The 23,914-nt window shown below is 43.0% G+C and overlaps 1 protein-coding gene across 1 annotated transcript in view; it reads right to left on the bottom strand.

Moving 5' to 3' along the window:
• LOC126298126 (loricrin-like) overlaps positions 1-23,914 on the bottom strand; it is a 38,051-nt gene that overhangs the window by 2,442 nt on the left and 11,695 nt on the right. The window contains exons 3-6 of the mRNA XM_049989444.1: positions 19,768-19,845; positions 16,749-16,874; positions 10,253-10,354; positions 4,226-4,390 (exon numbers count right to left, since the gene is read on the bottom strand). Of these exons, the coding sequence (XP_049845401.1) occupies positions 4,226-4,390; positions 10,253-10,354; positions 16,749-16,874; positions 19,768-19,845 (471 nt within the window). The remainder of the gene's footprint in view (positions 1-4,225; positions 4,391-10,252; positions 10,355-16,748; positions 16,875-19,767; positions 19,846-23,914) is intronic.

The raw sequence follows: 23,914 nt of genomic DNA, 5'->3' as shown, positions 1-23,914 counted from the left end.
ATGCAACCACGTCGCGATCCCTGAGTCAACAGATGCGGACGTTTGCAAGAGAACAACCATCTGCACCAACAGTTTGACGACGTTTGCAGCAGCATGGACTATCAGCTCGGAGACCATGGCTGCGCTTACCCTTGACGCTGCACCACAGATAGAAGCGCCTGCTATGGTGTACGCCACGACGAACTTGGGTGCACGAATGGCAAAACGTCATTTTTTCGGATGAATCCTGGTTCTGTTTACAGCATCACAATGGTCGCATCACTTGTGAACGCACATTGGAAGCGTGTATTTGTCATCGCCATACTGGCGTATGACCAAGCATGATGGTATGGGGTGCCATTGGTTACACGTCTCAGTCACATTTTGTTCGCATTTACGGCACTTTGAACAGTGGGACCTTACATTTCAGATGAGCTACGACCCGTAGCTCGACCCTTCATTCGATCCCTGCTAAACCCTACATTTCAGCAGGATAATGCACGACCGCATGTTGCAGGTCCTTTGCGGGCTTTTCTGGATACAGAAAATGTTCGACTGCTGCCCTGGCCAGCACATTCTCGAGATCTCTCACCAATTGAGAACGTCTGGTCAATAGTGGCCGAGCAACTGGCTCATCACAATACGCCAGTCGCTAGTCTTGATGAAGTGTGGTATCGTGTTGAAGTTGCATTGGCAGCTGTACCTGTACACGCCATCCAAGCTCTGTTTGACTCAACGCCCAGGTGTATCAAGGCCGTCATTATGGCCAGAGATGGTTGTTCCGGGTACTGATTTCTCACGATCTATGCACCAAAATTGCGTGAAAATGTAATCATATGTCAGTTCCAGTATAATATATTTGTGCAATGAATAACCGTTTCTCATCTGCATTTCTTCTTGGTGTAGCAATTTTAATGGCCAGTAGTGTATCTAGTTGGTGGTAAGTGTTGGAAATTCAAAGAGGTTTAGTGTTTGAAAACAGAGTCGATATGTTCTTGCAGGATTCGAGTGGAATAGAGTAAACTTATTTGGAAGGTGATGAGAAGTGTATGGTCTGTGAATATTTGGAAGGAGTTGTGCTATTTCGGTGGGGCAGATTTCCACTCGTAAATGGCATAAGGGAACATAGGTTTTGCAGATATGGAGTAACAGCAGTACTAGTAGTATTATTTATCTATGGCTGACTTCTAGAAGGGTACTGCACATGTCATGGTATAAAATTTATGAACAACAAATCTAACTTAGTTCACACATATAGACAGCTGCATGCTAGCAGAGTTGATTGACAAGAATGGCGTTATAGGAGGGTCCATCGTACCATTTGCCTGAAGTAATTTCGGGAAACCATAGCAAACCTAAATCAGTATAACCAGTTGGGCATTGGGACCTCAATCTTGCTGAACACCAGGGCTGTCTGTTCATTCAGTTTATCCCTAGTACAGTGCGACCATAATGTATTTTCAGTAATAACGCAGCTGCATTATTGCAGATGACATATCTAGCAGATGACATATCTAGTGAGAGACTCTTACTCCTTAAAGTAGATGAGGACAGGATGTGAAAAATCATATCCAGTCATCCTCTGAAAGTCGTAACAGGAAGCATCGACTACAGAATCAATACATTAGTATGATACAGACTGCACAAAACACAGAAATACCCCTCACAATCAATAAATAAAAACAACAATCAGAAGTCCCTTGGCTACACAAGCTCGCAGATGTAAGAAAGCAAATCAGACGAACTACAAAATAATACTAACGAGCAGAGAATGTCAGAGAAAGTCAAGCAAGACAACAAATATACAAACAGACGAGAAACAGATACAGAACAGCCATTTTTTAAAAGAAACAACAAAGGAACAACTTTACACAAACACAATTACATGAAAACATATTGGGATTGTCTTACAATATTTAAAAGGAAAAAATCAAACCTAACTGATCTTGTCAACACTGAGACAAGATGATGCCATGCGAAATTTGTTTACTGAACACACTCGTTACGGTCAAGGAATGAGTTCTGTTTGATGGACAGCATTCGTACAAGTAACTAATGGGAGGTAGCTTGTAGCAACATGAATTTCGGGTAAACAAGTCAACTGACAATCCAGTAAACAAAGCCGTTCGCTCAGTGGGAAACACAGACCGGAAAAATGTTATATTCTAAATGACAGACACAACAGGCACCTTTGACAACCTCTGTTAACCTGTAATATTTGTCACTGTGTCTAGGGTATGCTTATGCTGCATCCTCATTGCTGACACATCACCGCTCCCTGTTGCCACATCGCACCACGCTGGTAGCCAGTGGCATTGTTGCATTTATGGTGCAGCCTCGCTGCTCGCTGTCCACCAGGAGAAATTACCGAGCAGCTGTCCACACACTCAGCTGGGTGCTAAGAGCGTCAAACGTGGTAATGCTGGAACCAATCATGGCTCAAACTTCAGGACATATGGCGATAGTCGTAGCTCGAAACACAAGCCAGATTGATATCATCGCCTCCTGTGGATTGTAGTGAGCAGTGATGGTGCAGGTTAAATGGACCGGTAAAGTGCAGTGGGTGTGATTTATCATTGCCGGACCATACGGGGCAGCAGCGAGGTGGCAGCTTAATCACACCCTTAGGGAGCTGGGGTTGCTGGCTACCTTTTACTACAGCCTACAGGACATAGAAAGAGGGTTGCTGAGTGACGAACAGGCAGTCAGAAAGTGGTCAAAAGATCCCCTAAGGAACACTCACAAGACTCGCTCTGTGGGTCATCCTTTGAGATCTGGCAATATAACCTTGCGATACACTTTGTGGAATGCCTTCACAGCGCCGAAGGAATCGTGGCATATGTCGACGATCTGCTGGCTATAATCTCTCAGCAAACTCCAGAGCACAATCTGAGGAAAAAGCCTGTGATATACCGCAACAGATGAACAACTGGTGTACACAAAATAAGCTAATGACTTCTGCAAATGAAACACTTTATATCCTGCTTAATGGAAGACTCATTAGAAAGACATTAATGAAACGATTAAACAGAAACAACAGTCGACAAGGTAAGTAGGTATTAAAATTGACGAAGGAGTCTCTTTCAAGCTGTTGATGCTACTGCTGCCAATTACAGGTTTAAGGAGACTAAAGGCCTAGAGTCATCAGTCTCCAATTCACTCTCTAAGGACGTTACAACAAAAACTGGCAAGAGTATTTACTACAGATTATACTTGCACTATCACAAATGAGAATATACCACTGGGTTCATTATATGCTTTGCGGCAAGCACATGAACACATAAATTCCACCTGGCAAGAAACATAACTGCTGCGAGGCACAGGTAGAATGGTTTGCTACTATAGGTATCAGGAGGTTTCAGAACTACATCTCTGGAAGGTCTTTGTGTAGTCGTAAAGAGCCGCACCTAGACTAAACACAACCATGACACTAAATGAGAGCAGTAATGATAGAGATAATGGTAGAGAAAATGAAACATCATACAGCGATACAGAAAAAGAAGATGGAGCAGACACACACTAACTCAAGGTCACATATAAAACAAACGTAGCTACAAAACTACATTAAGAATTAAAATATTATTACAGATAGAAATACACACAGGCTCAGCTACTAAGAATCTTGTGAATAAAGCAAATGCTGCCCAGAAATATATAACTAAATGTCCTTAGGTTAGTTAGGCTTAAGTAGTTCTAAGTTCTATGGGACTGATGACCTCAGATGTTAAAAGTCCCATAGTGCTCAGAGCCATTTGAACCATTTTGGAAAAGTTTCGTGGATTTTTAATGTGAAAGTCATTCAAAATCTGATGGTTCTTCAGTGAAGAATGGGGTTGTTACTGAGAGGGACAACGGAGCACATACAAATATACTAGGTACCAGGCTGAAATGAAAGACATAATTATGACTAAAATCAAAACTATTTGTAGATGAACGAGGTACCAGCCATGCTCATAAATGATAGATGGACTCAGAGTAATGTCTACTGTATTCTGAATAGGTAGCACGGGTCAGAGACGATGACTTAATGTAAGCTGAGTGAGCGACATCAGATATCACGCAGGTGTCGCACGGATGCATAACAAAGACTGTAATTCAGTAAAAATTCTACAGGACGCTTCAGTATGGTAGTGGCTGTCAAATGGCTGACTATGATGTGGATTATAAAGATGGTGCACCCTCTCCGCTATACTTTGCTGCAAAAGTCTGCTCTGGCAATGAACATGCTCAGTAGCTAGAAACTCACCTTTGATACCGTTGCAGGGTGGACGGCGACACACAGCCGATACACCATCGTGTGAGCAGTAGCACCGCTGACATCCGATCCTGAATGAAGTGCCTGGAATACACGACTGATTAGCTGCTATGTCGTCAAGTCCCTTCGGTACTGTTCTGGGTCCGCATTCTTCATCTAGAAACATATACCAGGAAAAAAATGAATAGCAAGGTGCATTAGGTATTATTGAAGTTATTTTAATGTGTCTTTGCAACTACAAAAACTATCTATTTTTGTTAGCAAACGCGTTTCGTTTTACTGAAATAAAAGTCATCAGCTGTCTGTAATGAAAGATATTTACAATTTGGCTTGCTTCCTAAATCGAAAAACGCATTCTACGACAAAGAGAGACAGACCACGAAGGGACTATCCGAATGGGACGGAAATCGGTAGATGTGATGTACATGTACAAACAAATGATTACAATTTCAGAAAAATTGGATTGTGAGCGTTGCTGGATGTCCTCCTAAGGCATATCGCGCGAAATTCTGTCCAACTGGCGGATTAGATCGTCAAAATCTCGAGCTCGTTGGAGAGTCCTGCCCATAACACTTCAGACGTTTCCAGCTACAGCAAAATACAGCTGCCATTTTGTTTGAGTCGTTAGAACCAGAGAATGACAGTCTGTTGAGTTTCAGTGAAATTGCGACAAGCTGATAGATGATGGGCTGTCTGCCTGTCTGCTAACTGTATGCTGACTTCAACACCGATACGTAACCAACCTGATGCATACTACAGCACTGGTCATCATGGATGAGAAGACTGGTGTGCAGCCAGCCCCCCTCCTCTACATATCATTGCAGATGATCTGCAAGCTGTCATATCCACACTAACCGCGCCTGGCGCATTCTCACAGCGCCGTGGTTGACTTGTGAACATCTGCAGCTGTCTTTGTCGATCCATGGTGGATGAACAGAGCCTAGTCTTCTCGACAACCAACATACTAGACCACAGTCGGCAGCCTCAGCACACGATGGGTTGTCTTCGAGAGCGCTGAGGTGAAAGCCACACCGTGTCGCATACCCCCACGATCGCCAGCACAGTACGCGGCCGTGGCGCAGTGACCTGCCGAGTGACGCCACGTCTCGCGACGAGGCGTCAGCACTTCTTTACGATAAGCACGTATACCCGGTCTCTGACCACCACCCTGAACACACTTTCCACACTGACGGAAACAAAGATCGCAACACCAAGAAGGAGTTGTACGACGTCAGCGAGGGTTGGTAGATGTCTTTATACGTCAGAAATATGTCTATTCAAACTTCGCGCCAGTCGCATAAGAGTGGCGCTGGTAACGCCACGTAAGGATGCAAATCAGGTTTGCTTTAAATACAAGCTGTAACGGTCGTGATGACTTGATGGTAGTCAAGAATGCCTTTAAGGTGACAAAGACGCCACTATCAACATTCACTCAGAACGTATAATGTGGGTACTAGAAGCTTTATGTTCCTTCTGCGATACTGAAGTAAGACTTGACAGGAAAGACTCCACTGTACATGTTTCTGGTTTTCGTGGTCCCTACAATGTATAACTGCAAGAAAACCGGACTCTGGACGGCCACATGGGACTACCGACAGGGAAGATCATCGTGCTCGGCGTGTGGGGCGGCGCACCGTACTTCATCTGCAGCAGCAATTTGAGCAGCAGTTAAAAATCGGATGCTTCAACGACATCTCCGAGACAGACTCCCTGTAGTGTGCATTCCACGACATTACACCACCGCCATTTGCGACTTCAGTGGTGTTAAGTGAGAGCTCATTTGAAGGCAGGGTGGAAGTCTGTTGTGTTTTCCGATGAAGTCTGGTTCTGCCTCGGTGACAGTGGTGGTCGTATGTTGGTTAAAAGGAGGTCAGTTGACAGTGTTAGACAGCCTCCGCCTACACCTTGAGCAACAGTCTGGGGCGCGAATTCGCATGACAGCAGAAGCACTCTTCCACGTACCCTGACGGCAAATTGATACGTCATTCTGGTGATTCCGGGAGGCGTTTTCCAACAGGATAACGCTCGTCCTCATTTCGCTGTTGTAACCTAACATGCTCTAAAGAGTGTAGACATGTTGCCTCCGGCTGTCCGATCACGAGAGCCGTCTCCAATCGAGCACCTATAGAATATCATCGGACGACAACTCCAACCTCATCCACGAACAGCATTAACCGTTCCTGTATTGACCGACGAAGTGCAACAGGTACGAACTCCATCCCACAAACTGACATCCGGCAACTGTGCAACACATAGAGTGCACGTTTGCATGCTTGCATTCAACATTTTGGCTGTTACAACGGTTATTAATGTACCAGCAGTTCATATTTGCCATGGCTTCTCTCGCGCTTACATTAACCTGCGATCTTGCTATGTTAACCACTTCATTGTGTTACCTAGACGAATGTATTCCCGAAATTTCATTTCTCTGCATTCATTAATTTTTTGATGTTGCGATTTTTTCCGACATTTTATTGTGTAAATTCAGTACGATAAATAAGTGTCATTCCTTTAGTTTACTCGTTTTGAGCCGTAAGGGTCGACCTGTAATTATAAATTAGAGAAGATAAACTTATTTTGCCAGAATAATTACGTAATGATAAAGTTTATTCCCAATAATTGGTTCCCTTACTGCTTTTTTAAGTAATGTGTAATAACTTGTCTATCGAGATCTGAAGATTGTAACAATGATTACCAGAACAGGTTGTCGCGAATAAAGTTTATTATTAGCGATCTCAGCAAAGAAGTACATCTTCTAAAATTCAAATTTCATTGCAAATACCACTGTGCCAGTGATACTCTGGGCGTAAACTGGACCACTCATCCACACTCTGAGCCCAGCCTCCTTCTCACAACGCAACCAAAGCTCCCGGGGCCACAGCGAAATGGTGACTGTATATTTATTCGATTTTTTTTGGAAATTTCAGTTAGGCTACAAGTATGTCTGCATGCAATATGCTAGAGTGAACTTATCTAGTGTACTCACAGAGTTTTCCAGATGTTCATTTCGTCGATTTATAGAACTAGATCGAAAGAATGCACAGGAGCTTCTAGACTTGTAGCGAACTGGTTACGTTTTTGTGGAAGTGGTCAAATGATGTTCCGAGAACTTTGGAAGGAAGACGTCGTTCTGTCTGTGGAACTTTGAGGGTGTAGCTCAAAGACCCATTTCTGACCGTATGTAAAGGCAGTTGTAGAAAGAAGCAATGGTAGGTAGAGAATAATAGCGTCTCTCGATAGCAACGAAGTAGAGAATGCAAAGACAGGCTATGGCACGTTATTCTGAGGTACCTCTCAGTTGCAGCTGTTCTTAAAGAGAGAGAGAGTTTGTGTGTGGTTATATAAGCTACATAGCTGCTGAATTTCGGTTCGGAACCATACCTAATGTGTGCTGTATAATGCAAATACGTTTCATGAAAAAATGGAAGAATTATGTATACATTTTCATATATTATGTTCTGTAACTGTGCAGTATTTTGTAGTGTTTGACAGTTGCAACAGGCATTAATCCGTCAATTCTTTTTTGTTGATTTCTAGGAATTTGAAGTGAAAAATGCTTTCACATCAGAAAATATGGATTACTGTCAGAAACGCCAGAAAAGCCTCTAGATTTCTTTGGACAGATGCTTACTAGTTTTAAATCATAACTTCAAATTATAATAGGAGACCTCTGTACGCAAAATAAAAAGTGCAAACTGCTCTATGAAACAACCCTGGTATTCTTGTGTACATGAATAGACAGTTTGCAAAGTCTGGATCTGTATAATGAGCAGATGAATTAATTCGGGGGAATGATTATTTATTTAGGTAGCTCCTCAAGTTCTGATCTCACACAGTTACGATCATCCAGCAACTTAGGTTTACATTCGCCCTGCTGGGGGGTTACGTCATTTGTGTCTTATCTGTGAATCAGAGGTTTTGACCCACGTAGCACACATTTTATTTCAAATTTAAATGAAAATTTATCAGTATCCTGCGTAAAATTTATATTAAAACAAAAGTGTTCTATAATGTTTCTCTCTTAAATCTGTTCACCGAGACTTCTAGGTTACACGTACCTCCAACTGCTTTTGAAATTTTTCTTTCTGAATGTATCATATGTATAGTAAGGGGTGTATCAAGTCTCACCAAAACTGATCCTAAATTGAATTTTTCAGACTTCTTTTTTCATATTCCGAATTTCACGTAGTTGGTTACCTGGGACTAGCGTATTTGTAAACATATATCAAAAAAGGTTTTGCATCAACTCCGTTCCGAGAGTATCGGAACCTGTGCAGAAAATTGGAATAGAGATCAACATAAACAACATTTCCGCCCTTTTTATTGTTCATGAAAACCACACATTGCATGTTTTACCACCATACAGTGAGACCTTCAGCGGTGGTAGTCCAGACTGCTGCACACACCGGTACCTCTAATACCCAGTAGCACATCCATTTGCATTGTTGCGTGCCTGTATTTGTCGTGGCATACTATCCACAAGTTCATCAAGGCACCGCGCCACGGCTATTGCCCCGTGCTAATCCATACATCAAATGGGCATCTGCCAACTCCCATTTGTAAACATTGGACTGACTGCAAAACCACGTTCGTGATGAACACTAACCTGTTGATACTACGTACCGATGTGCTTGATGCTAGTACTGTAGAGCAATGAGTCGCATGTAAACCCAAGCACCGAAGTCAACATTACCTTCCTTCAATTGGGCCAACTGGCGGTGAATCGAGGAAGTACAGTACATACTGACGAAACTAAAATGAGATCTAACATGGAAATTAAGCGTTTCCGGACACATGTCCACATAACATCTTTTCTTTATTTGTGTGTGTGGAATGTTTCCTGAAAGTTTGGCCGTACCTTTTTGTAACACCCTGTATCACAGTATGTAATAAAGTATGGTACATCCTGTTACTTCTTTTCATAGAGCCTGAACTAATTTAAAAAAAATAACTAAACATTGATCTTGTCAAAAGCCGAGAAGCGATTCCTCTTCGTGTTGTTACACTCTGGGGCACCCTGGGATGCTCTCGGTGTTGCTAAATGTCGTGTCCGCGCCCGGCTGCCGTCGCGCCTAGAGCTCCTGAGCGCGACGGCGGGATAAGCGCACTCCGCACGGCTCTAAATTTACTTAAGTCCGTGACCTTGGGTGACGTGTCAGCTATATGTATAGCGTGTTTCCGGTAGCTGTCGCACAGTCGGCAGCATGCCTCGTCACAGGATACATCGTATCTTCGGATGGAGGCCTACTATTTACAAGTGTATTTTGGACGTAGAGGCTGAATGTAATACGACTGTGTTTCGAGGAGGTCGTTTTGATTTTTCATTTTCTGTTACTGACAATCCTATTGGACAGTGCTTGATGACTCTTGCAATAATACATATAATAATAATCTTGATGCAACTACGAAGTCTACTGCAATGTCTTTGGAGGAGGTACCTCCTCGTGATGTTTTGGGTTATCGGGCGTTCATGATCACTATGTCTCAAGTTCGTGGTGTTGGAGAAACATCAACAATTTATTTTTTTTATCAATGTGAGAGTGCCTCACAACAGGTTCGAAGTGCCTTTCGACAGAAGTTGGAACTGAAAAAAACCACACGAAATTTTTCTTAGCGTCACATGAAGCGTACGACGAGAATTCTTTGCCTTGTCTGGATCGACCTCCGCATAACAAAAAGCAAAACCATATTACGCCAGAAGAATGGCTCCTGAGGAATGTTCAGAAACAAACGAAGCATGTGGATAGTCAAGTCTACAGTCAAATATCTGTACAAAATCAATTATAGAATTAGATATGTAGAAAACTATAGCCGTAAAAAGAGGTACACAGTTAGAGAAAATTAAACCAACTAGAACTTTATGCCACGTATTAACAATAGTTCCTGTTACCACATGCCACAAAGAACTTACTGAAATAAGATTGCGGAGTAGTTTTCAGAAATAAAAGTTTAGAGGTCAATGAAGAGACTTAATTTAAAGTTTAGTTTAAGGAAAGGTGAGAGAGCAGTGATACGTACATTTGAATCCGTGGCATAGCTTCTGGGTACACGTCCACCTTCCGTGAGCACTGCAGATACAAGTGTTGCATTCTACTTTGGTCACTCTTCCAGGTTCACACGCTGTAAAAGGAAAACGCCATAAGGATATGTATTAATAATCATCAGTTTCAGCTGTACTTGTGTTGGGAAACTGAGACTTAGTCTATGTATAATGAAACTCATCTGCTATTAGATTTTCATACAAACAAGAAATGTAGAGGAGAAGTACTTTGCTTTCCATTCAGTGTGTATACGCCAACCCTTCGCTTTCGCTTAAAATAAAGCACTGGAAAACTCTTGTCTGGTTAATAGTAAGATAATTAGAAAATAAAATCTATTTTTTGGGGCCTTGTATCGCAAAACTTTGATTTTAATTGCACGACTTATGATTCTGGTTGCTGTTTCAAAGGTTTTATTCATGTCTTTTGGTGAAGAGGAGACCAGGGGTAGTTGTTACGATTTTTTCAGTAATTTTTGTACTAGAAGGGTTCAGAGAAATATTAATACGAAATGAGATACCTTGTAACATAGCATCATCATATTTTTCTCTTACGCTCAGCTATCAGGAATATCATGACTTGACATTATCTCCGATTATACACACCGTAATAATTTACAACATAGCGGGCATGTTGTGACAAAGGGTGGGGTTATTTGTTTACACATAGTGTAGCCTCTTAAGCACTGATACAAAATGCTCTAGTTTTGTTTTATTTATTGTTGTTTTTCTCTTGCATGTACTTTGTTGTCAGTGTTATAGAAAAATTTGTTTTGTTTTTAAAGATTACTGGTAATCTGACCTTACTTCTTTCGCTGATTCACTCTATGTTTCTTTTGATGTTGTGCCACTGTTTGTCTTGTTTTTCTCATTTCTCATGTTGCCTTCAAAGGGAAATACATAATGAAAACTGTATATTACACTAGACATGTTACTACATTATAACAACAGATCATCATCATCATCAGCAACCAGTTCGATCACTTGGTGATGTGGCCTCTTTGAGTCAGTGTGTAACGTAGGATCCTTGCAGATTCTTCCATTTTGCCGATCTTGAGCTTCCCGTTGCCAGTTCAACCCGGCTGTCTTCTTTAAATCTCTGTCCCATCTGTCTCTCCCTTGGTCTTTTTTGGTAAACTGGGCTCCAGTCTAGTACTTGTTTTGACCACATGCAATGTTTTCTTCGAGCGACATGACTACCCCACACCCATTGCAAGATATCCACCCTTTCCATTATGTCACTGACCTTCGTTATCTGTCCAAAGTCAGCTGCTTTCTTTCTGCCTTTATTTGTGTAGCCCCATATGGATCTTTACATTCCTGTTTGGGCTACTATTAGTTTTCTGTCAATGAACTCATTTAATATCCATGTCTCACATCACTTGTTATTACTGGCAGTATACATTGGTCAAAGACTGTTTCTGTTCCAGCGTAACGACAAGCGCCGGCACGAAGATCAAGAACGCAAGAGCATCGACAGCTGTGACACGATGTCAGCCAATAGTACGATGACTGGGAGGACACCACGACTAGAGCGGCATCTACACGAAGATAATAGAAGCCACACGTCGCCGAGCCGCGGCCGGACTAGAAGGCGAGCACTAGAAGAGCGGCACTAGAAGACAAGCACTGATATTAACGGTAGCAGTGATCTATGAACTTGTGTGATTAGCTTGCATGGACATTGTATCTATTGAAGGACATTGATTATTTGCATGTCGCCAATTGCTTGCGATCCATCATGTAGAAACTAAAGCTAAGTATTGTCAATTCAAGTACTGTAATAAAATCCATTAAAATAATTTGCTTGTATGTTGTCTAGCTATCCTAGAACAGCTTTCTAGACACCCTGTATTACACGTGTGGGTAGGATCCCACAGTTTCCTTTAGCTCCGCCACATTTTTGACTTCAAAACTGAGGATTATCTCCCATAAGCTCGCCAGCCTATCTCAATACGTCGGAATGTTTCTGGTTTTAGGTCTCCTTTCATAGTTGGCAGTTGACCCAAATAGGCATATTTTGAGACCCTGTTAAGTTGCTTACTTTCAACAGATACGCTTCGCTTCGGTGTACGTTCATTTATCATGATCTTGGTTTTATCATAGTTCATTTTTAGACCAAGTTGAGAGCAGACTGACGCAAGTTCACTAACAGTATTTGAAGTTCGTTTATACTATTTGCAAATAGTACAATATCGTCATCGAAGTTCAGGTTGTTTAATCTCTCTCCCTGAATTTGGATTCCCTTTGTTTTCAAAATTAATTTACACGTCGCTTTTTCGAGGGCTCCTGGGAAAAGATTTGGAAATGTAGGCTCGCCATGTTTTATACTTTTTTCTATGGGAAATTCATTGGTTTCTTCAACTACATTTACAAACGCTGTGTAAGTTTTGCATTGTTGTATAAAACTTCTGTATACGCCTATTCTATTCCTGTCTCTATTAGAGCCTCAAACTCCTCCGGATGGTTGATTGAATCGAATGCCTTTCCGAAACCTACGAAGGCGAGGTAAAGAGGTAGATGCTACTCATTTGCTCTGCTAATTGTTTCGCGTAGAGTGAGGATACCATCAGCTGTACTAAACCGTGCGCGGAATCCAGTTTGCCCAGCTGGCCCAATCCATTGAGCAATCTATGTAACATAACAACTACCGTCTATGAAATTGTAACTAATTGTCCTGTACATCGCCATTTCATAATAGGTTACAGATATGCATCAGTTTTCAGCTTTAGAAATATTTTCAAATTTATATTGCTCACCTGAAGTTAAGATACCACAATACACAGCACTTGCGTTAATACACAAAAGGGTTAGGGGGGGGGGGGGAGGTGTAAGACGGACATTAACAAAAGCAAAACACAGGTAATGGAATATAGCACAATGAAATCAGACGATGCTGAGATAGTTACATAAGAAATGAGACACTAAAAGTAGTGGATTAGTAATGTTATTTGGGCAGTAAAATACCTGATGATGGCCGAAGAAGAGAGGATATAACATGTAGACTAGCAATGGCAAGAAAAGTGCTTCTAAAGAAGAGAAATTTGTTAACATCAAATATAGATGTAAGTTGTGGGAAGTGTTTTATGAAGTATCTGTCTGGAGTATAGCCTTGTAAGAAAGTGAAACTGGATGTAAATATTTCAGAAAAGTCGAGAGTAGAAGCTTTTGAAACGTGGTGCTACAGAAGAATGCTGAAGGCTGGATGGGTAGATCACGCAACTAACGAAGAGGTACTGAACAGAATTGGGGAGAAAAGAAATCTGTGGCACAACTTGATAAAATAAAAGGATTTCTTAATAGCACACATTCTGAGATATCAAGGGATCACCAATTTGATACTGGAGGAAAGTGTGGATAGGGTGGGCGCTTACAGAAGATATCGCCGTCGCTCTAAACAGTCTACAAGACCATCGAGAACATCGAATTTGCTTCAACAGCTGGAGACAAGAAGAATCGTATTCCAGTGAAGTCTGTCGCTGCACAAGCTCTGCTGGATGGTCCTGCTGTTTTCGTCAGTTGTAGACTTAATTTTAGTTTAGATATAAACGAAGAAATGAATACAGTAAGCAGGTTCAAAAGGATGTAGGTCGCAGTAGTTATTCGGACATGAAGAGGCTTGTACAGCTTACAGTAGCTACCTCAAACCAGTCTTTGCACTGAAGACCACAACAACAGCACCAGTGGCTAATTCAAAATTCGAACTAGCTACCCAGGGTAACAACTAGCCCCCCTAATATGAAACAGAGAATCATAAACAAGAAAAAAGTAAGGAATAACTAGAAAAATTCGAGTTCTTACAATATACAAAAAAAGGTAAGTGATGATTTGAGACATTGACGGAGAATTCAGGCTTAGCACACCGATTAAGTAAGCATGTCCTCATTATACAATAGTGACAATATTTGCTGTAATTCATCAAGAACCCTTAGTCAAATGAGAAGGAAAATGTTAACGTAGAGATCACGAGACAGCAGTATCTTGACTATACTTCATTCAGTATAAGATTAAACCTGATGTAAACAAATACTAACGTGATGATTGTTCAGCAGCCGTGGCACACGTACACTGGTGTTGTTACGCTCTTGAAAATAGGTTCTACTTCTGTATTAGATTTCTTTTACTATGTTACAGTAAATTTAAGTAGAAGAAATTCTAATGTGTTAACAGCCATCAATGCTTTCCTTAATCATACTTTATCTACGTTGTTTTTATTTAAAATATCGAGTACAGTCGCAGTCTCTGTGCTCTCATTATCGAGCTCTTAATATGTAGTGCGAAAATGGCTGACGCTGCTTCCTGCTCCATATTGAAATACGCATGTGGAACACCGTTAAAAAGAGGCGGGAAGCAGGTTATTCTAAAAGTTTTTCACAAGTTTACAGAAAAAATCATCTTTGAAGTTTTCCGAGGAAACTTATTTACTGAAATTAAGCGGTTTTTATGAATGGGATGGAGAGCTGAATCTGCTAGCGTGTTGGGTCACAGGGCTGGCTGTTCTCTTTAAGATAAAAACAGAGTGAAGTATTCAATGACGAACTTGAAGGGGTGTCATGTGACGTCCGCCCAGGGCAAATACCGAGAACAATGACGAACCAGATGGAAAAATAATCTGTAGAATCTGTAGTGAGGTAGAATTGTAAACTGGTAGTCCATAGATCATAGTTAAAAACTCCATTTGGTTCATATTTTCTTTTTTTTTTGTTCAATCTGAATTGCACATAACTTTGAAATAGAAAATTAAAAAATGTTGCCACCGTTGTTGGAGCGAAGTTAGGGGATTTGTCTCGAGAAATAACAACACATTGGAATTGCCAGACGTAATGGAAGTAATACACGGAGCTTTGTCACACGCCAGTGCCGAACGCTGGCGGGATACAGAACGGTATGTCATAAAAGAAGAGGCGAAAATGTGGCGCTTCGATGGATTCGTGGATTCTGTTGTTAAACAACTTGTTATCAACGTAGCAGATAGCAGTTTCATTTCTGAAATGTGTTTCTCGGACTCGGATATCGGAGGAGTTCAGAGATTACAAGACAACAGACTATAAGTATTTCATTCAGAGGCGTCGTTATTTGACTAAATGGCAACTACAACAACTCAAATCACTGCAGGTTACTTGGACCAGCTAGCCAGCTAGCTGGCCAGTGCTGTGCAAGTTAAATGCGGGGTAAATCTGTTGTTCTGTATTAGTTTTTTACTTTTCTCCTACCAACCGTATTCACGGCACATTTTCAGACAATGTTCACATAAAGCACCATAACAGTTCTTCCTCCTCAAGGTGAAGGTACCTGTCTTCCGGAGCCGCTGCATAACGAGGGCAAAAAGCTTGTGCGATGGCGTGCTACGTTGCGGAAAACTTTCGTGGTAGAGCCCACTAGCAGCTCAGCAGTTACATCGAGCTTCGCCTACACAAGGAACATGTTCGTGTATTCCGAAACTGTGTACCGAAAACGTGTACCGAACTAAGACAGACGTTAAGTAAACAGAAAAAAAAATTTCGTGTGACTAGAGCCTCGCGCTGGGTAGACAGTTCGCCGGGTGCGTCTTTCGATTTGACGCCACTTCGGCGACTTGCGCGTCGATGAGGATGAAATGATGATGATTAGGATAACACATCACCCAGCCGGGAATCGAACCCCAGCCCTTTCTTTTAGTTTTCTTTCTAACAGCAGGCATTCTCTTGTTTTTGTGTATAGAGCTGTTTGTGGCATATTGATGTATGTTTTTGCTGATATATACTAATCTTTGAAAAGTATTTTCGCAGGGGACAATCAAGTTCCCTAGATCTCCAAATAACTCCAGGTAGTGAGCCCATTTGTTCCTTATCATTATTATTCTAAGATATCTCTTTTCTAATTTGAATTTTTTCTAATATTTGTCTCCCTGTGGCCCCAGAAAATTATGCCATTATCTATTGACCGTGTGAACAGAGGCATAATAAGTTACTTGGAGGCAATTATTTTTACACACTGATCCTGGCACCCTTAAAACATATAATGCATATGAAATTAGTTTTGCTATCCTTGTCGTATGTCCTCTTCACTTCAGCTGTTTTTCTGTATTCACCCCTAAAATTTTAGTGTTTATCACACAGTTTACTGAGTCGCCATTTAAGTTTAATTTAACATTGTTATTATTTTTATTTTATATAAATTTATTATTTTCGTTTGTATAGAAACTTACACTGCCTGAATTCTTTATGTTACTTTATTTCCCCCTGACCATTGGTGTACATCTTTTAGAATGTTATCAGTTTTACACAGCAGTAACGTTAGCCTTTTATTGCTGACTGAAAGGATAGAAACACGCTGATGCTGGTACAGAAAACCCTAAGCAAGGTACAAAATTGTGGACAGCGGACTGTATGAGAAGACACAGATATAGAAATGACTTGATTGCTTAATATTAAGTGCAGGTTTAGCACGAAATCATCGCATGCTAGCCTGCTGTAGCAGGTGCATGCTTAGACTTACCATCATCTAGTACATTCCGGCAGTTTTTCTTGGTACAGTACGCACGCCTGCCGCACTGCCCACAAATACACTTGTTGCAATCAATCATAAAGCTCGTTCCTGGCACACAATCAGCCCGACCGCCACCTAGAAAAAAATGGGTATTAAATCCACAGTACAGTATCACAGAAGGCAAGGTGCTTTATGTAGGTTAGATGGAATGTATAATCGTTTTCGGACTGTATATGTCTCCACGTGCGTTTACTGAATGTCATGTTCCCGGTGTGTCACGACTTTACCTGATGTATATGACACTGTCCTAACGCTGCTGACAAGTTCGGCATGAAGCACCGTTCGAAATAAACTGAAACAGTAAATTTAGCGGGACTACTACGGCAATTTAAAGGTTTCTGTTATACCGGAGCCAAGGAAGCCCCTGAGGTCCGGCAATCCATATTACACCACAGAGGACGAGGTTGTCTATGCCCAAGCAGTACCAAAAGCACCATGTATTTACATACAAGATAATGGAAACAGACATTCCGAGCACTACTTGCTGCAGGGGGAGCTTGAGCCACGGCTTACAGGAAGTATCACTATGCCAAAACCTGATTGGCTGGAGACAGCTATTTAGGGGCTATAACCAGTCCCAAAGTTCAGTTCACTGCTGATGCCGACCTCATATACTTCGGTCACTGAAGATTACGTCTTCGTGTCTGAATTGGACTCTTACTAATGTACATGTGTTACCACGAACCTTTGTGGAAATTCAGAAGTGAACTTTTGTTTACCTCACTTATGAGACTTTTACTGACATCGTTATTGCTACCTTTCGTTTTTTGTTCAGTCATCAACCTTATGAACTTACATCAATAGAAGTTGTGTTTGTGAAATATTACGAATTGTGAGTCACAACACAAGTGGCGACTATTTGGTGCCTGCGTGTGTCTTCCACATGGTGGAAGTTGTACTTCAGCAGCTCGTCCAAAGTGTGCACGACTTATTAGAAGGTTTTCAACAGTTTTGCAAGAAATCTCAGGATACACAGGAACGTGTATTTACGGAACTGTTGCAAAACCGCCCGGTTCCACCACTCCCGCCCTTTTCCCGCTTTCAACGAGGATGCTGAAGCCTGGGAAACATACAAGAAGCGGCTCCAGCAGCATTTTCACATCCACCAGGTTGTCCAGGAGGCTGTTCGTCGTTCCTACTCTTTGTCCTGGAACCAGTCCAAAGTGCATGTTCACTTCACGACACTTCAACCTCGACCTCCGGGGGGGTGGGGGTGGGGGGGACTGATGACCATAGATGTTAAATCCCATAGTGCTCAGAGCCATTTGAACCATTTTTTTTCGACCTCCGGATTCTTTGACTTTCTCTGAGATTTGTGGGGTTCTCACAGCTTACTACCGATGACAGTACCACGTGTTGGCTGCCTGTGTCGAACTGTACTAGTGTCACAAGAAGGCTGGATAATCCTATCGCCAATGGGCAGCGGAACTACAAGGTCTCAGCCGGAAATGTCACTTCAACACATGAGTCTCCAAAGCATCCTAAGCGGGCGAGATGGTCTGCGACCACCTTATCCAGGCCGCCCCTGATGCGGCTTTCTGGCACGACGCCCTCAGTGTCGACGATCCTGCTCTGGACCAGATCATTGATCTATTATTCAAGTATAAACTCTCTATGGTGGCCGACAAGCGTTTGGAATCCTGGGTGGAAGTGGCGGCCCTCTGCAACCACGATGCCTTGGAGCCCATCGCATCGCTGGCGGATGTCAAATACGTTGCCGCCGTCCGTTCCGATGACTGGAGCCGACCGTCCCGTTCTGCACAGCGTCGACAGGGTAGCCGCCCTGTCCAGGAATTTGCGCCCTTGGACGGCTCTGCAGGTCCAGAGCAGACCGCCAGTACACGGAGGCCCCTGCACCCTCGCCAGCGCCACCAGCCCCTCTGGCTGCCGTCCTAACTGGGATGCTTTAAGGACCATGTACAGGAAGACAGCCCTGACAGGTGGGCGTATTGTGCTATGTTTACCCAAACGACCATGTCAGTTCCATCTGACGATCTCGGCAGCCCCCTCCTCATCTGGCCAAGTACCATCGAGGGCCTATACCCATGGATGTCAATAAGGTGCACTCTTCAGGATCTTCCAAGCTGATGATCGATGTTCAGGTCAATGGTTGCCTGCTGCAGATGCAGGGGGATACCGGAGCAGCAGTCTCACTGATCAACTATTCCTCTTATGCAATGATTGGGGTGCCCCCCCCCCCCCCCCCCCCTGGCGCCCCGCCTTGGCGCCTCCTTACTTATAATATACAAGCGATCGCCCTCTTGGGTCAGTTCACGGCTTCCTTCATGCATAAATCGGTTCGCTGGGAAGTTACCTTCCTTGTGGTCAACAATGCGGGCACAGGGGATCTCTTCTGGTTGGATGCATTCTGGGCCTTTGGCTTTGCCATTGATGACAATGTTCATCTGGCGTCTTCCCAGGTTCCATTCCCGGCAGTCGATACATTGTGCACGGAATTCCAGAACCTCTTCTCGCTGGGCATCGGCTGTGCTCAAGATTTTCATACATCACTCCAGCTGAAAGTGTCTGCCCGCCCAAAGTACTTCTGAGCCCAGCAAGTTCCCCACGCCCTCCAGCAGCCACTTCAACAAGAAATGGACAGTCTCACCACAGAGGGAGTCATCACTCCAGTCCATTACAGTTCATGGCCGACACCCTTGGTTGTCCTCGAGAGACCAGATGGGTGTCTTAGAGTGTGTGGCGACTTCAAGGCTATGCTTAACCCTCAGCTACAGGTTGAAGACTATCCCCTCCTGCATCCTGAGGACCTGTTATCTAAGCTTGCAGGGGGACAATTTTTTTCGAAGACTTGGTATAAAGATTCGTTTTCTCCCGAGAGTGGAACGGTAGAGAAATAGTCTGAAGGTGGTCTGCAAGGTGTTTGAGTGTGAACTGCAGAGTAATCGTGTAGATGCATAAAAAGAGCACAAAAAGTCTAGCGTGTGTACCACACACATAGAATGCTCACCTCCACTGTTGAGCAATATGCAGCGCATCCTGTCCTGTTGCCTCAGAAGTGTCCTGGTGCTTCGTTTTCTTCGTAAACCTAAGAAACAGAAATAAAATAATGTTAATATCGAGTACTGCATAAAAATGGTCATTAAGATACATAAATGTGCTTTTAGTGAAACAACTCGTCCATCTTGCATTTAGCTTGGACGATGATGTGCTCAAGGTAGCGTAACATTTTCATCAGTTTCGATTACTGGCTATATCAATATCTTATCTGTCATCCTATGATACCCACCACGCCGACAAATTTCAATAAATTTTGCAGGTGGTTTAAGACCAAAAGACGGTGGCGATTGCGGAAACTAGCAATCTAGAAAAATGTTCAAACATTCGGGATTTTTATTGCCTAAGTCCTTCGATTAATAGAAACCCTTCTGTATGCAGACAATCCACCCGATGAGACCGTTGTTCTCACCGGTTTTTGAAATTATGTATAATTAACAAATCATTAAAATTCAAACTCGGAAACTAACGGCCATGCATTGGGCTTACATAAACTTCTCCACAGACATGTAAGTGTACAACTCCTTTGGGTTAAAAGACTCTCCAGTACCACACAGAATGAGCTTGTAGACCATTTGGCAAAGCAGACGGCGACAGAGGGTAATTGAAGAAAACTTCAGAAGCAAAGATCACTTAAGAGGTATTTCAATGTATTGTCGATTTCGAGGGAGCTATGAGACAGATTTTCTCAACTGCAGTAAGTTACGTCACAATGAGTTTGTCTTCATCTTGGAGAACCAGATCTTGTAGGAATGGGAAGAAATGTAGAGTCTTCCCAGTTGACAAAGGGACAACACAATAACAGAGTCTCAAATAATTAAAACATCCCACTTGTCTCACGCAAGATTATCTCTAACGCCATACAAACTGGACACGAATGTTACCCGCGACATTCGTACAGGGCCAAAAGATTCGCGTGTCTGTTCTGCCAAATTCACCCATATGAACTTGCGCAAGTTAATCATGTCAAATGCGAATGATTGAGATCCAAAGACAGTAAAACATGTTATGCACATGTACAGATGTCGGTAGTACCATGTATAGAAGGTATAAAAAGACAGTGTATTGCGAGTAGTTGTCATTTGTACTTTGGTGACTCATGTGGAAAGGTTTCCGATGTGATTCTGGCTGAACGTCAGGAATTAACAGACTTTGAATGCTGAGTGGTATTTGGAGCTAGACGCATGAGATATTCCATTTTGGAAATCGTCCGGTATCTACAGTGCCAAGAGTGTGCCGATAATATCAAACTGCAGGCATTACCTTTCTCCACCGACAACACAGAGGCCGACAGCCTCCACTTAACCGACGGCCTTCACTTAACGACCGAGAACAGTGGCGTTCACGTATTGTTGTCAGTGCTAACGGCGGGCAAAAGGAGGCTCGACACGTTATTACCAGGTACCCCATGAGTTTTGTTCTCTCAGTGTATACGGCATTAATTGAAGCAGGAGTATGTATGTATGTACTGAACTGGGGACCCAGAAACGACGGAGAGACTTCGTCCCCGCCGTAGCCCCTAGTGGTACACAACCCCACAACAGGCTACAGCAGTCCACTCACCCCACCAAAAAAATAGTTCAAATGGCTCTGAGCACTATGGGACTTAACATCTGAGGTCATCAGTCCGCTAGAACTTACAACCACTCAAACCTAACTAACCTAATGACATCACACACATCCATGCCGAGGCAGGATTCGAACCTGCGACCGTAGCGGTCGCGCGGTTCCAGACTGAAGCACCTAGAACCGCTCGGCCATACCGGCCGGAATTTTGTCTCTGATTTCCTATCTGTGAGTGGCCTTGATGGCCTCCAGCAGCCTTAAGCTTAACAATATGCAAGTCATTGCGTTGTCATTACTTTATGAATATGTGACACAATGTTTGTAGTGGGATCAGCTAGCAGGTTGGGACAGGAACCCAGAGTCCACATTATATGTTTGTCTTGGGTGTCAACTGTGATTTGGATTTGGAAGAGGATTCTGCAGTGTCTCCTGATTCCATTAGCTACATCCGACTGCAGATAGTTCCTCAAGTCGCCACCTCGTTTCAGGAGCCACGTTTGTTCGCTTGAAAGTTTATGTGAATTATCAAAATTAATTAGTGTCATTTTGTGTCTCTAGTGGGAACAGCTGGTCAGTAAGGAAACCAAGAAAGCAACAGCTACGTTTGTAGAGGGTCTCACCCGTGATTTGGAGTGGGCTCTGGTGATGTCTATTAAGTGCACTGTAGCAGCTGGCTGCAAATCGTGGCTCATGCCTGCACCTGTACTTAGAGGTCATTGTCGTTTGCTGTTGCCTTAGGCGGCAGACTCAATTAATAAAGACAATTGACCTCACCTGCCTAGTGAAAATACATTTCGCACTGTGGAACACCCATCTCCGAAGCGACCTCTGTCCTCTGCTGTGGAACCCAGTGGAAGTCTTACACCAGAGGATCAGGCCATCTTGCGGCTACCTAGAATACAGTTTGTCTTACCTCTGCTGTCTGTTGGAGTATTGTAACCACTTCCTCTTTAAGGGGGTAATAAAGTACCTTTACGCAAAAAATGCAATTTTCTTAATTTGTCCCAAAACATTCTTCGTTCTTTTAGCTTTACATAGTGAAGATTTCAACACAAAATCTTTGGTGGTTGCCGATTTATAGGAGAGTATACATTACGATGAGTGTTTGACTTTCAAATTTTCCATGCCCACCCACTTCATCCATTAGTTTCTGTTGGTTTTCTGACTGTCAGCTTTACCTTGAGAATTACACTGAAGCGCCAAAAGAAACTGGTATAGGCATGGATATTCATATCCAGAGATATGTAAACAGGCAGAATATGACGCTGCTGTCGGAAACGCCTATATAAGACAACAAGTTTCTGGCACAGTTGATAGATCGGTTACTGCTGCTACAATGGCAGGTTTTCAAGATTTAAGTGAGTTTGAACGTGGTGTTATAGTCGGCGCACGAGCGATGGGACACAGCATCTCCGAGGTAGCGGTGAAGTGGGGATTTTCCCGTACGACCATTTCAAGAGTGTACCGTGAATATCAGGAATTCGGTAAAACATCAAATCACCGACATCGCTGCAGCTGGAAAACGATCCTGAGAGAATAGGAGCAACGACGATTGAAGACAATCGTGCAGCGTAACAGGAGTACTGCTCCTCCGCAAATTGCTGCATGTTTCAATGCTGGGTCATCAACAAGTGCCAACGTGTGAACCATTCAACGAAATATCATCGATGTGGGCTTTCGGAGCCGAAGGCCCACTCATATACCAATGATGACTGCACAACATAAAGATTTCCGCCTCGCCTGGGCCAGTCAACACCGACATTGGACTGTTAATGACTGGAAACATGTTGTCTGGTCGGACGAGTCTTGTTTCAAATTGTATCGAGCCGATGGAGGTGTACTGTTATGGAGACAATCTCACGAATCCATGGACACTGCATGGGACTGTTCAAACTGATGGAGGCTCTGTAATGGTGTGGGGAGTGTGTAGTTTGAGTGATAAGGGACCCTCGATACGTCTAGATATCTCTGACAGGTGACACGTACGTAAACGCCCCGTCGGATCACCTTCATCCATTCATGTCGACTGTGCATTCCGCCGGCCTGGGGCAATTGCAGCAGGACAACGCGACACCCCACACGTCCAGAATTGCTACAGCGTGGCTCGGGGAACACTCTTCTGAGTTTAAACACTTCCACTGGTCCCCAGACTCCCCAAACGTTAACATTATTGAGCATATATGGGATGCCTTGCAACATGCCGTTCTGATGAGATATCCACCCTCTAGTACTCTTACGGATTTATGGACAGTCCTGCTGGATTCATGGTGTTAATTCTCTCCAGAACTACCTCAGATATTAGTCGAGTCCATGTCACGTCGTGTTGCGGCACTTCTGGGTGCTCGGGGGCCCCCTACACGATTTACGCAAGTGTACCAGCTTCTTTGGCTCTTTAGTGCATATCTCATTCTTGTATGTCACAGAACGGTTCTGTAATTGCGATCTCATATTTTTAGGTACAGATAAACTCTTCAGTTGATTGCTTTAGGGAAGTTTGTTGCTTCAACTGTGTTGTGTTTTTGAGTATGGAGTCT

This window comes from Schistocerca gregaria, chromosome X (assembly GCF_023897955.1).
Source record: "Schistocerca gregaria isolate iqSchGreg1 chromosome X, iqSchGreg1.2, whole genome shotgun sequence".
Taxonomy (NCBI): Eukaryota; Metazoa; Arthropoda; class Insecta; order Orthoptera; family Acrididae; genus Schistocerca; species Schistocerca gregaria.
The sequence above is the reverse complement of the archived record's forward strand: the minus strand, read 5'-3'. Positions and strand labels throughout refer to the sequence as shown.